This window comes from Equus przewalskii, chromosome 9 (assembly GCF_037783145.1).
Source record: "Equus przewalskii isolate Varuska chromosome 9, EquPr2, whole genome shotgun sequence".
NCBI lineage: Eukaryota > Metazoa > Chordata > Mammalia > Perissodactyla > Equidae > Equus > Equus przewalskii.
Window position 1 is genome coordinate 37,363,874 of NC_091839.1, and position 12,142 is coordinate 37,376,015.

Below are 12,142 nucleotides of genomic sequence, written 5' to 3' on the forward strand. Positions count from 1 at the left end.
TGTGGTTAGCTTAGTACATTGGTTTGAATGAAGGAAGTGTCGTAGGCAGAATAATGCTCCCTCCCCACCCTCCAAGGGTAGCCGTCTGTGAAAATGGTGCTGTACACAGCAAAAGGGACTTTGCAGATGTGATTAAGGACTTGAGACGGGGAAGTGGGAAGAGTAGCCTGGATTGTCCAGGTGGGCCCAATCTAGCCTGAGTCGTACAAAGCAGAGCAGCTTGCCCAGCCGAGTTTAGAGTCAGAGGGAGATGTGAGCATGGAGGAATGCTCAGAGATGCAAGGTTGCTGGCTCTGAAGATGCAGGAAGGGGGACACAAACCACGGAATGGGGGAGGCCTCTAGACGCTGGAAAAGCAAGGAAACACTGTCTCCCAGAACTTCCAGAAGGAACACAGCCCTGATGATACCTTGATTTTAGCCCAACGAGAACTGTGTCGGGCCTTCCACTACAGAACTCTAAGAGGATAAATCTGTGTTGTTTTAAGTCATTAAGTTTGGGAGAATTTGTTGCAGCACTAACAGAAAACCAATATAGGGAGGATTTGTGTAAGAGACCAGAGATCTGGAATGAGTGTGGTGATGAAGGCTGGGGTCAGACTGACCAGTGCCCTGAAGGGTAAGGTAAGGGTTCTGACGTTTACACCCAAAACACAGCAGGGGAGAGTGGGGAGGTGTATGCACCAAGCAGAGTTTAGGAAGAACTAGCCGGCAATGCTTTCTGCAGGCTATCTGGAGTGAGGAGAGCACTGGCGGAGAGGAATCAATTAAACCTCTACCAGAAAAGTCAGGAGAAAAATGGTGGCAGGGCTCCAGTGGTGGTGGCTATGGGAATGGAAAGGGACGGATAGATATAAACCTTATTTGAAAAAATTGGCTACAGGTTTGAGGACTCCATCCATGGCAGGGAGAGTTAGTCAATGTGTGGACTGAACGTTTGTGTCCCCTCAAAACTTCTATGTTGAAACCCTATCCCCCAGTGTGAGGTATTGGGAGGTGGGGGTTTGGGGACATAATCAGGATTGGACGACGTCGTCAGGGCCTTATCAGTGGGATTAGTGCCCTTGTAAGAACCCCAAGGGAGCTTGCTTCTGTTTTCTGCTATGTGAGGGTACGCTGAGAAGACAGTCATCTTCAAGCCAGGCGCCTTGCTTTTGGACTCCCAGCCTCGAGAACTGTCAGAAATCATTATTGTTCAAGTCATCCAATCTAAGGTAATTTCTTATAGCAGCCACAATTGACTAAGACAGTCGAGAATACCTCAAAGTTTAGAACTGATTGGAGAATGCTGAAACCCAGGGGAGTGGGCAGCTGGTGTCAGGGAGAAAAATAAGGAGCTGGTTTCAAACACGTTGACTTTTATGACAGTGGGCAATTCTGGCAGGAACTGGAAATAGGGCCTGGCACTGGGGAGAGAGGAAAGGTAGAGATGTACATCCATCCAGAGTTAGGCTCTCATCCTGCTGGTTGTGGTAGTTGTGCTGAGTATGAGAATGGGTATGGTCTCTGGGGATTGGAGGGAGGCGAGGGTTGTACTTGTAGATGGAGGTCGAAGGATAAAAGGTGATTAATTTACTAAGCTCCTACTGTGTCTGAGGGGCTGGACTGCCCTGAAGACTCTGACCCCAAGCCAGGGGAGTGAGCACCTGCCTGCTCTCATTAGGGCTCCCTGCACACAGCCACGATCCTGAGCACATCAGGTCAGAAGACATGGGCATGCAAATGTGTGCTTGCTTACTCTGAATGCCTGGAGCTGGTGGGAGAAAAAAACAAGATGCCTCATTCCCCTCAGTCTTCTCCAACACGAGGCTGAATTCAACCCTTTTATAAATACTCTTTCCCTTATAACTTCACTTCTGCCTACCTCACAAGTCCTTTCCAAAAATCCCTTCCAGACTTTTCTCCAGGGAGTTACACAGGCTGTGTGCAGCTCTACTTCTACTATCTGTCCTCTGCATCAGGACTTTCTCATCGCACTATCATTACCCTAAAGTGGGGACCACTGGCAGGGCCACCAAGAGAGTTCAAGAGCACGGCGGGTTTACTGAGACTAGCTGCACGGGGACAGACCCCTGCCGTGTTCTTGTCTCTTCACTTTCGTGCTCAGGAACGCATATCTGGTACAATTACCCTACTTTTTCTCCTGCTTCTCCAAAAAGTCTAGTCCATTTCTCTTGTTCCTGAATTTACTAACAACTCATTTTATTCTACTAATGAAACCCAATGCCTCTCCCTCTCCTATAGGATTGACTTCCCCTGTGATTAATACTGCCCCTCAACCAACAGATTTCTTACCACAATCCTATAAAGTAGGTGTAGGTGGAAAAGAGTATGTTTCCCTCTATTTGTACTATTTAGGTGGTTGTGATTGAAACTTTCAGTAAACCTGGAGAGAGAAAAATGGATCTATGGTTTAGACTAGAGGGGAGAATAGGTTAATTAGGAATAGGGACCTAATTAGACTTAATCCCTATCAAGCTGGACAGGTGCTGAGAAGGAATACGTGTGCTTTTCATTAAAGACTCTTCTATGGAAACTGAAAGGGAAGGCTATATTAATGGGTTCAAGTACTAGAACAGAATTATCAGTAACTTAGACGGAAAAGAAAACTTTCCAGTGTCACTCTTCCCACCATTCATTGCTAAGGAGCTGTTCAAAGCAGGATGGCCACTGAACAGCCATGTAACTACAAAGTGTCTATCTTATTCCAAGTAAGATTACCTCTTGCGTGCCTGCGGCTCTAGGACCCACCTAATTAGAGTCCTTAGTAGGTATGGGTGATAAAGAGGAATATCTGTTTTCACCTTCTTGGCATTTAGTCACAAATTTAGAATTGCTGCAATATGGAATGGGACCCTAATACGAAAGCCTAGATTTCTCAGGGTTGATGGTAGATAATAGTAACAGAATGCTGTGGGCTCACAAGTAGTAGATCCGATCAGAAATCTCTGCACAAAGGCAGTGGTGACAGCAGCAAGCCATATACCCCGATAAAGTTCCTGAAGGGAAATCCTGTGGATGCGGGTGCCTTATGACATTGTGAGGAGGATGGAATTGGTAGGAGAGGATTGCTAATTTCCAGAACTTAAATCTTCATAAAAGCCTTCCTATGCATGGCAGCCTATTGATGTCTCTCTCTGTGCTATCATCCTGAACGCTTAGGGCAGTGATTAAGGAATGGGGTGCGGCTCCTGAGGCCTTTAATTGTAGCTACTACTTCTGACAGAATTTATGGACCTTTAATCTGTAAATAGAACTGAAGACCTGCTATGTGCACAGCTTATTCCAAAATAGAATATAGAATCCTCATCAAAATAGGATGCACTTTTGCTGTAAGTAATAATCTATTTGATATCTGCACCTGCTTGTGTTTCAGAATCAGCCATGTCTGTGCTTGGGATGAACGGCCATGGATGGAGAGTCAGTCAAAAGGACAAAGGAAGGATGGGTGCAGCTGTAAGTTAAGAGGTTTGCAGACAGAAAATAAATACACAAAAGCACAAATAATAACCAAAATAGTTTGTATTATAACTTAAAATCTTTCACATAAAAAAATAGCAAACTATAATTAATGCTTTTTCTACTCTCTTAGGAAAAGGACATTAAAAAATGCTGGACATTAAGACTTTAATTGCATTCCTTGTATATAACAATTTCCACATTTCGTATTTGTTACCCGTATTTTCACTAAGGTCTGTTTCCCCTGTCCTTTGCAAACGATTTCATTTTGTAAGTAGTATTCGACAACTGCACTTATTGGCACGTGGTCATTGAGCACTTGGAATGTGGCTAGTCCAAATTGAGATGTGCTGTAAATGTAACATATACCAGATTTTGAAGACTTAGTATGAAAAGAAGAACGTAAAAACTCAATTTTTATATTGATATTTTACATACATTAGATTACATAAATCAGCAAAATTAATTTATTTTTTATCTTTTTAAATGTGGCTACTAGAAAATTAAAATTACATGTAGCTCACATTATACTACTACAGGACAGCTGTGGGCTAGAACATTTGAAAAGAAAGTGGCTACAGCTTTAACTTACCAGTATCTTATCTACTCACTATCTGCTTTTGAAAATGGGAATTAGTAAAATAAAATAACAATCAGGCTACTGTTATGCACGCTTTTAATTTTTTTCTAATGAACATATATTACTTTTAAATAAAGTAAAAATCCTATTAGATTAAGAAAATGAATAACTCAAATTTCCCTATTACTTATGAAATATACTTTGCACCTTATATCAGGTGCAAAAATGAGGCACCTAGAGGTAGGAGCGGAAATCTGGGAGAACACGAGAGTTCAATGTCCACTTATACAGAAGTTACACGTCTCGTCTGCACCATGGTGGAAGCTCTACGACTCAGGTGACTGTCGATGAGAGTGTCCACGCCGCTGTGCTCACATTGCTCTGCATCTCCAGGAGAAAGAGCAGCTGTTTCTCTGGCACCAAGAATTAAGAATGAACACTTGGTCAACAGTGGAGAGTATGCGCCATTTTCCTTACTTTCCATATCTAGCACAGAAGTGAGATCTCACTAGTTCTAATCATCTGACATTAAGGGACTTTTCCTTAAACTATTTAAAATGCGACTTGGTTAATGATTTTCAGTAAAATACACCATAATGAATCTTTTTTTTTCCTTACTGGTTAAGGAAGGACAATTTATTTTGAAATGCTGCCAGCGACAGAACCTCATCCACCTTCAGGCCTGTTGGTGAAGTCCCATGAAATCCGAGTTTCTAGTAACAGTCTGGTGCATTCACTTCATCCGCAAGAGCAACGGGCACGACCACCCCCTGCCGGTGCAGCTCTCGGAGAACATCTAATATGGAGTCTAATTCTGTGCGGAACTTGTCCAGCTCGCGATTCTTCAACTGGGCGAGTCTTTTCCATTTCTCAATTTCTTTGTTTTGCTCATTTTCTACTACTTGGCGTGTTTGCTGTATTATCTGCAAATAAAAGAATTCCATTTCACTGTTACAGTTCATAGTGGGGGTGAAGAACATTTGACAATCTCAAAGGGCTAAAGCGGGGCAATGTTGACCATGGTAAACTGGCGCCCGCATGTCGGGGGAGGGAGACAGAGTGCAGCCTCACGGAACAGCTCAGTGTATCAACAAACAGGCTTGCAGGTGAAGAGGGTAAGACGTGGGACATTTAGCTTGTAATTCTGATGGGGGTCAGGGACCTGTACAGTCTTTTTTAAACCTGTAAATAAAAAAAATAGTACTACTTAAAGCATCACAATTTCTAATCCCTTGGTATGAGTCCAAACATCCCCAAAATGCTGTTCCTCTTAAGAACAGTACTTGAGATGCAACCAAGACAGTGTGAATGCACAACATGTCAGCAATGAACTGCACACCACATGGAGCTTTCTCTCGTGCACCTGAGTGTTCAGGATCCGGAATTTTACGTTGGTGACGTGTGTCTGAGTAAGCGGGCTCTGCTTCCAGACTTGACAGGCTTGCTCTGGCAGACAGTCCTCTGCCAGTCAGCTCAGCCTGTGTTCTGGACAGGTCAGCTGGTAGTGTCCTTGGCGGGGTGGGACTTTCTATCGGAGTCTCCTTTTTGGGTGAGGCCACTGCCTGAGCTTTGACGTCCGTGGGGGCGCCTGCTGGCTGGGAACGGTTGGACAGGATTAGTGGCTGGGCTCCCTGCCCAACTGCAGCTATGAGATGGACTCCGCAGTTGCCTGGATTCTCTGGTCAGGCGTTCTAGTCGGGTTGGACTGGGTACTATACTCAGCAGTCGATGGGGTTATGAATTAGCTTCCTTTCCCTGGCAGGGCAGCAGAACAGGTCCCAAAGCCAGCATAGCTCTTTGTCTTGGAACTTGAATCAGGCAGAACGGGGAACCAAGTTCCCTGGCAAGATGGGGCCACTAAGCCAGTAGCTTAACTCCGCAGACAGGCGTAGCTGGCGGCTGGGGTTTCTGCTCGAGTGCTCCTGTAAATGGGGCTGTACAATGGGCTGCACAGCTTCTCGTGTACCCTGGTTAGGTTTCCTGGTTTTCAGCAGTAGACGGGGCTATAAATTAGTTTCCCTGGCCAAGCAGGGTGGCAAAACAGGCTCCAAGGCCAGTTCTTTGTTGGGGTCCTGAGTCAGGCAGAACTGTGCACCGAGTTCCCTGGCTGGACAGGGCCACTATCTTGGTTCTGCAGATGGGCACAGCCACTGGCTGGTATCTCTACTTGGGCAATGCTTCAAGGAGGAAATGGGTGTGCCAACATCTGACTGCTGTAAGTCCTGTCCCTCTTCTCTGTCACAATCTGATCTCGAGTGGTCAAGCCCCGCAGATTCCCCTTGAAATCCCCATGAGGCAAGACCCAAGTGGGCCTTCTGGGAAGTGACCCACATGGTAGGGTAACTGGATGTCCATGTGGGGCTCTTTTCCCACCAGGGAAACTGTAGGCCTCAGGGAGCCTCTCGGTGTGGTGCTGTTGCAGCCTGGGGGAGGAGCGATGCCATCAGTATGGTGGTCCTTCTTACCCTTCTAATGCAGTCCTTTTCAGTCTCTGTTGTCCAAGGAGGTGCTTCAGCCTCACCCCTTTGTTCTGGGATTTTCATAATTGTGTCGTGTCTATGGATAGTTGCGAGTTGGTCTTTTTGTGAGGGGGACTGGAGTGGGGAATGACCTATGTCACCATCTTGATGACATCCTAACTGAGCATTTTACCATACTGTACATAAAACTGAAACCTATCACCTCTACAAATCGAGGCTGTCCTAAATGTCCTACTACAGTTTTGCCTAAGCAAATAAAAGTCAAATTTTATAAATCATATTGAAATAATATATAGAAGTTTTCAACAAATATACATACATAACTTATTAATCACATTTGTTTATAAGAAGACTATAAATTATTTGTCATAAGACTCTAATATAGTATGTGCCTATAACAAGGAAGCTAATGTTAGACATATTTATCAACAACTTACAAACATGCTTTAGAACAGGGATTATAAGATGGCACATATGGGTAGGCTGTGGTGAAATGGTGATACACTAGGATGCCTTACTTCTGCTATGGCTGATGGTTTCTTGGTATACATCTGTTTTTAAGAGAAGTCCACAAATAAAAGTCTAAGAGAAAGAATGAGAAATTAATCTGTCTTCCCTTTCACATTTCTTGGTTCCTATGATGATAAAGAGCTAGAATCTTGATATGACTAAAGAGAGCAAGGGTATCTCTGGCACTAGGTCAACTATAATGCTTTCCATGTATGTCGTATTTTTTTCAAAGAATATATGAATGTATACTATTTCAGACTGTTTGTATCCCCATGCCTCCATTCACATGCTGAAGCCCTAACCCATGAGGTGGCTGTATTTGGAATAAGGAACTAATGCAGGCTAACGAGGTCATAAGGGTTGGGCTCCAATCGGAGTAGATAGTCATCCTTATAAGAAGAGGCCTCAGAGGGCCCTCTTTCTCTCTACCCTCCCTCCCTCCCCCTGCAGCACATACACCACGGGAAGGCCGTCTGCAAACCAGTAAGAGAGCTCGCACCAGAAACTGAATCAGCTGGTACCTTGGTCTTGGACCTCTAGCTTCCAGAACTGTGAGAAGTTACTTTCTGTTCTCTAGCCCAGCCCGTCTAGGACACTTTTGTTGTGGCAGTTCAAGCTAACTAATACGCCATTCAAGCAAAGCTAAATATCAGCACCAGCAACTGACCAGAAACACACCACGCCCTTACTTCTGCCATTTTTAATTTCTATTAATTTACCTGTTTGTGATTAAGTTTAGTAATCATGATGGTACTAATGCAAGACATATACTATTTTAAATGATCACATTTTAATATAAATCTATTTCTTATAAACATTTGTTGAAATGACTGAAATACAGAAGGTTGTTCCCAGAGTAAAACGCCTAACTTCTTAGGCACCTATCAATAATTAAGAACATGATACAAGCTGTTTTTCTATTTCTCCAGATATAAGGCTTCAATCTTCACATCTCATTTTCTCTTAAAAGCTATACATTTACTTTTAAAAAGATCAAAATACAATGGAAACACTTTAAGAAGTAAGTTTTGCTAGGGATGACAAAACCATAGCAAACAGGAGGAATTTAAAAGTGAAGAAATATACAAATATGTAAATGTGATTTACTACTTACCTGTTGAAGTTCCTGCTCCCTTTGCTCATGTCTCATTTCCATCTGTCTAATTTTCTTTTCTAAGCCCATAAAATGTTTCATCTCTGGTGTATGGTTTTGTTTGGCTTCTCTCAATTCTTCCAAGAGTTTTGTGATCTAAAATTGAATAATGAAGTAAATGAAAAACTATGATCATGAGGGAATAATTCATTTTTAATAGGGGTAGTTTTTTTTTTCCCTTAAGATGGGCATCTGAGCTAACATCTGTTGCCAATCTTTTTTTCCTTCTTCTTCTTTTCCTCCCCAAAGCCCCCCCAGTACATAGTTGTATATTTTAGTTGTGGGTCGTTCTAGTTGTGGCATGTGGGACAGCACCTCAGCATGGCCTGATGAGTGGTGCCATGTCTGTGCTCAGGATCCGAACCGGTGAAACTGTGGCCACTGAAGTGGAACTCACAAACTTAACCACTCAGTCACCGGGCCAGCCCTAGCGGGTAGTCTTAAGAAGCAAGAATGTTCACATCTTCTTTGTATAAAATTTCTCTAGATAAGGGGCATCTTGTTAACAACAAAGGTATACTGAGATGTTAAAATAATTAATAGCTTTCATCCCCTATGTCCAGGAAGTAAAGGGTTGTCATCCGAGCTCTGCCTCATGAACTGAACTGCACATTCCAAAATGCTTCACATGACTGGACCACGTTCTCCCTCCCACATACGCCAGGCTGGGTATGGTGCTCAAAATGAAGTCGGACACTTTCTTTGGTGTGTTCAGCTTTGCTACAAAGTACTTGTTAATAGGGTGATTACTTCTAGGATTAAATAATACATTTAGAGAAAATGGTAATATTTTTACGGCACCAGGGAATAAGATGGAGGGGATTTCAGGGACCTTCATTATTGGGCTTGGTGAAACAACTCTTGCATATTCTTTATGCCATATAATTATGATAATTTGCTAATTGTTAACATCAAAAGGCAAATAATAAAAAGGCAAATGAAAATAGATAAAATTAAATTCATTCATGTTTTATATGGAAATACCCAGTAGCTAATAATAACACTGATAATACTAAAAAACAAAAAAAAAACCCAACTCCTCTTAAATTAGTTTTAAAAACGTGAAAATACAAGCAAATTAAATCAGAGGAAATCTAAATATTTTAAATTTGGAACATCTCTATTATGTCATCAGTGACCAAAGAAATGTGCAGACTTTAACTGTATGACCTGCAGGAAGGTCAGGGAGGGCCTTACAGAACATGCTGTGGCGACAGGCGCTGGGCACAAAATCTAATGTCTCAAAAAAATGATTACTAAAAACTATTAAAAAAAAAAAGCAAAAACCCCAATAACACAACACCACATATATACAAAACAATAATTAGTGAACTAAGAGAGTTGTCAGAGGCAGAGCCATACACGCAATGGTCAAACATCACTTCCAACTTCTGTAAACTTGTTAATGACAGAAAAACGTGAGTTTGTCATCAGACAACACTTCCAGCCAGTCCTGTCCTGTGACCCACAGGTACCACTGCTGGGATGGAGCCAGCAAGTCCCGGGGCAGCGAATGAGGACTTAACACGTGTGCTCCACATGCCCAGCGAGCAGGGAGGTGAAGGCAAGCGGCACCCAATTTCAAGGGGAGGTGGCTGCAGGATTCCTGACCTGAGGCACCCGGTGTGAATGGAGTTTTGAAGGACAAGCAGCAGTGAGTCATGACATTATCACGTGCTAAGCACTCTGCTAAGTACTTTACAGATGTTGTCTCAGCTAATTTTATTTAGCAAATCTTAACATTTGTTTATTGTCTGATTCCCCAAATAAAACACAAGCTCCACGAGAGGAGGGATTTTGTCTGCCTTGTTCCTCTCAGCATTCTCAGCACATGGAGTTGTGCATGGCAAAGAGTAGATGTGTAACAATTACTCGTGCATTTTGAATTCACTTTGCGATGATTAAAGAAACATTCATTTGTAAATTACATAGATTCATAAAATTGGTTCTAGACAAAGAGTAGAGAAAACTTCCCTTCATTTGTACCTATTTAAAAGCATCTTTTTAAGAGTATAATTAAAGTTGAATATCTATTTTTTAAAAATCCTTGTATTTTAATGAGTTTATCCTATGCGGGTAAGTGGATACATAAGTGAAGATACAAGATCAAAAATGCATTCTGCTACTTGAATACCATAGAAGAAACTGGAAACAACCTGAATGTCCAATGATAGGGGATTGGTAAAATAATTAGTAATTAAGAGCCTGGGACCTGCAGTCAGAAACCCCGGGTTCTAATGCTGGTACTTCTATATGTTGCTTGGTAACCTCGGGCAAGTTATTTCATTTTTCTTAGCATCAATTTCTTCATCTATAAAATGGAAAGAATATGGTGAGAACCTCATACTAATCACAGTGTCTAGGACATATAAACACTTAATAAATGATAACTATGATTATTACTATTATGACTCTTCTATTATAAAATGGTATAATAAAAGTGCTAATAAAGATATATACTGACTGGATGAGTGATGTCACCAAGATGGCAACATAGGTTATTCCTGATTTCAGTCCCCCTCGCAAGAAGAACTACCACCAATTATTCAAGAACAAGACACCACTGAGAGAATCCTAGAATATGGGGGTGAGGCCGGAGCACCCCCTGCACCACAGAGACCAAGGCAGACTGCATTAGAAGGGTGAGAGGAGCAGCTACAGCTGCCCGCACTGCCCCTCCCCCAGGCCGGCCCAGCACCCTGCTGAGAGGTCTCTCCTGAGCCTACACTTCCTCCAGTGGGTAAAGAGAGCCCAGGGTGACATCTAGCTCCCCTAGCATTGTGGGTCACTTCCAGGGAGACCCTACTCTGGTCTCGCCCCACAGGGACTGCAGGGGAGCCGGTGGGGTTCAACTACTGGGAATCTGACTGTCAGAAGCGGGGAGGGGCTTGCAACAACCAGCAGTTGGATCTCGGTGGACTGAGTTCCTACCTGCAGATCCCACCCAGTGGTGATGCTCATCTGCAGAACCAAGCTGGTGGTACAGCCTGCCTGACTCGGGTCCTCAAACGAAGAGATTTTCCAGCCCTGGAGCCTGGTCTGCCCCTGTCCAGGAAGGGAAACTGAGTCACAGCCCCACCTACTGCTGAGTGAAGCTCCCATGCCCACCTGACCAGAACGTCTGGAAAGCTGTGTAGGCCAGCAATGCTAGAGCAGAGAGTCTGGCAGGCAGAACTGATAGCCTGCAGAGCAAAGTCAGTGGTCTTTCCAGCAGGGGACTTTGGGACACTGGTTAGCTTGAGCTAAGATCACAAACAAAGAGCCTTAGTGGCCTTGGAGCTGGTTCTCCTGCTGCACCTGTGGAGGGAAACTCATTTGTAGCCCTGCCCATTGCTGAACACAGCCTTCAGCCTGTCTGACCAGGGAACCTTACCAGAGCACACGGGAACTGCGGAGCTCACCTACAGTCCTGCTTACAGCGGCACTTGAACAGACAGCACTGTCGCTCTCCCCGTCTACAGAGCAAAATCAGCAGCCCCGTCTGGCCAGAGAATTCAGGTGTAGTCTTGCCTGATTTGGGTCCCCAAACAATGAGCTGTGCAGGCCTTGGGGCCTGTCCTGCTGCCTGCTAAGGCAGGGAAGTGAATTCACAGGCCCACCTACTGCTGAGTAAGTACCCAGTCCCGAGCATCTAACAGGCCTGACCAGAGGACATAGGCCACCACCGAGCCCATGCTACAGCCTTGCTCGGGCAGGGAACCGAGCCAGAAGTCCTGCCCAACTGTTCTCAGCCAGCGACACAGCCCTTCCGCCCACCTCAGAGCTCAGGCAGTGGCCTTGATCAAAAACAGACCCTGACAGAAAGCCCCCTGAGCCAAGGACATTACCCGCAGACATATCCAGAAGCCCAAAGTGAGCTGACTAGTGAAGAACTGTCTTCGCTGAAGCGAACTTGTAAAGTCTGGAAGAGGAGACCAAATACGCAGATACCAACATAAGGAATCAAGAATCAGAAAATCTA

The 12,142-nt window shown here is 43.9% G+C and overlaps 1 protein-coding gene across 15 annotated transcripts in view; it reads right to left on the minus strand.

Moving 5' to 3' along the window:
• Positions 1 to 3,503: 3,503 nt before the first annotated feature.
• CEP162 (centrosomal protein 162) overlaps positions 3,504 to 12,142 on the minus strand; it is an 85,297-nt gene continuing 76,658 nt past the window's right edge. For 9 of the 15 annotated variants that reach the window (XM_070559153.1, XM_008513910.2, XM_008513911.2 and 6 more), the window contains 2 exons: positions 8,143 to 8,277; positions 3,504 to 4,961 (listed from right to left, as the gene is read on the minus strand). In XM_070559153.1, the coding sequence (XP_070415254.1) occupies positions 4,752 to 4,961; positions 8,143 to 8,277 (345 nt within the window). In that variant the 3' untranslated portion in view covers positions 3,504 to 4,751. Of the gene's footprint in view, positions 4,962 to 8,142; positions 8,278 to 10,393; positions 10,493 to 12,142 lie in introns of all 15 variants that reach the window. The other 6 variants (XR_011522560.1, XR_011522559.1, XR_011522562.1 and 3 more) reach the window with 3 other exon arrangements.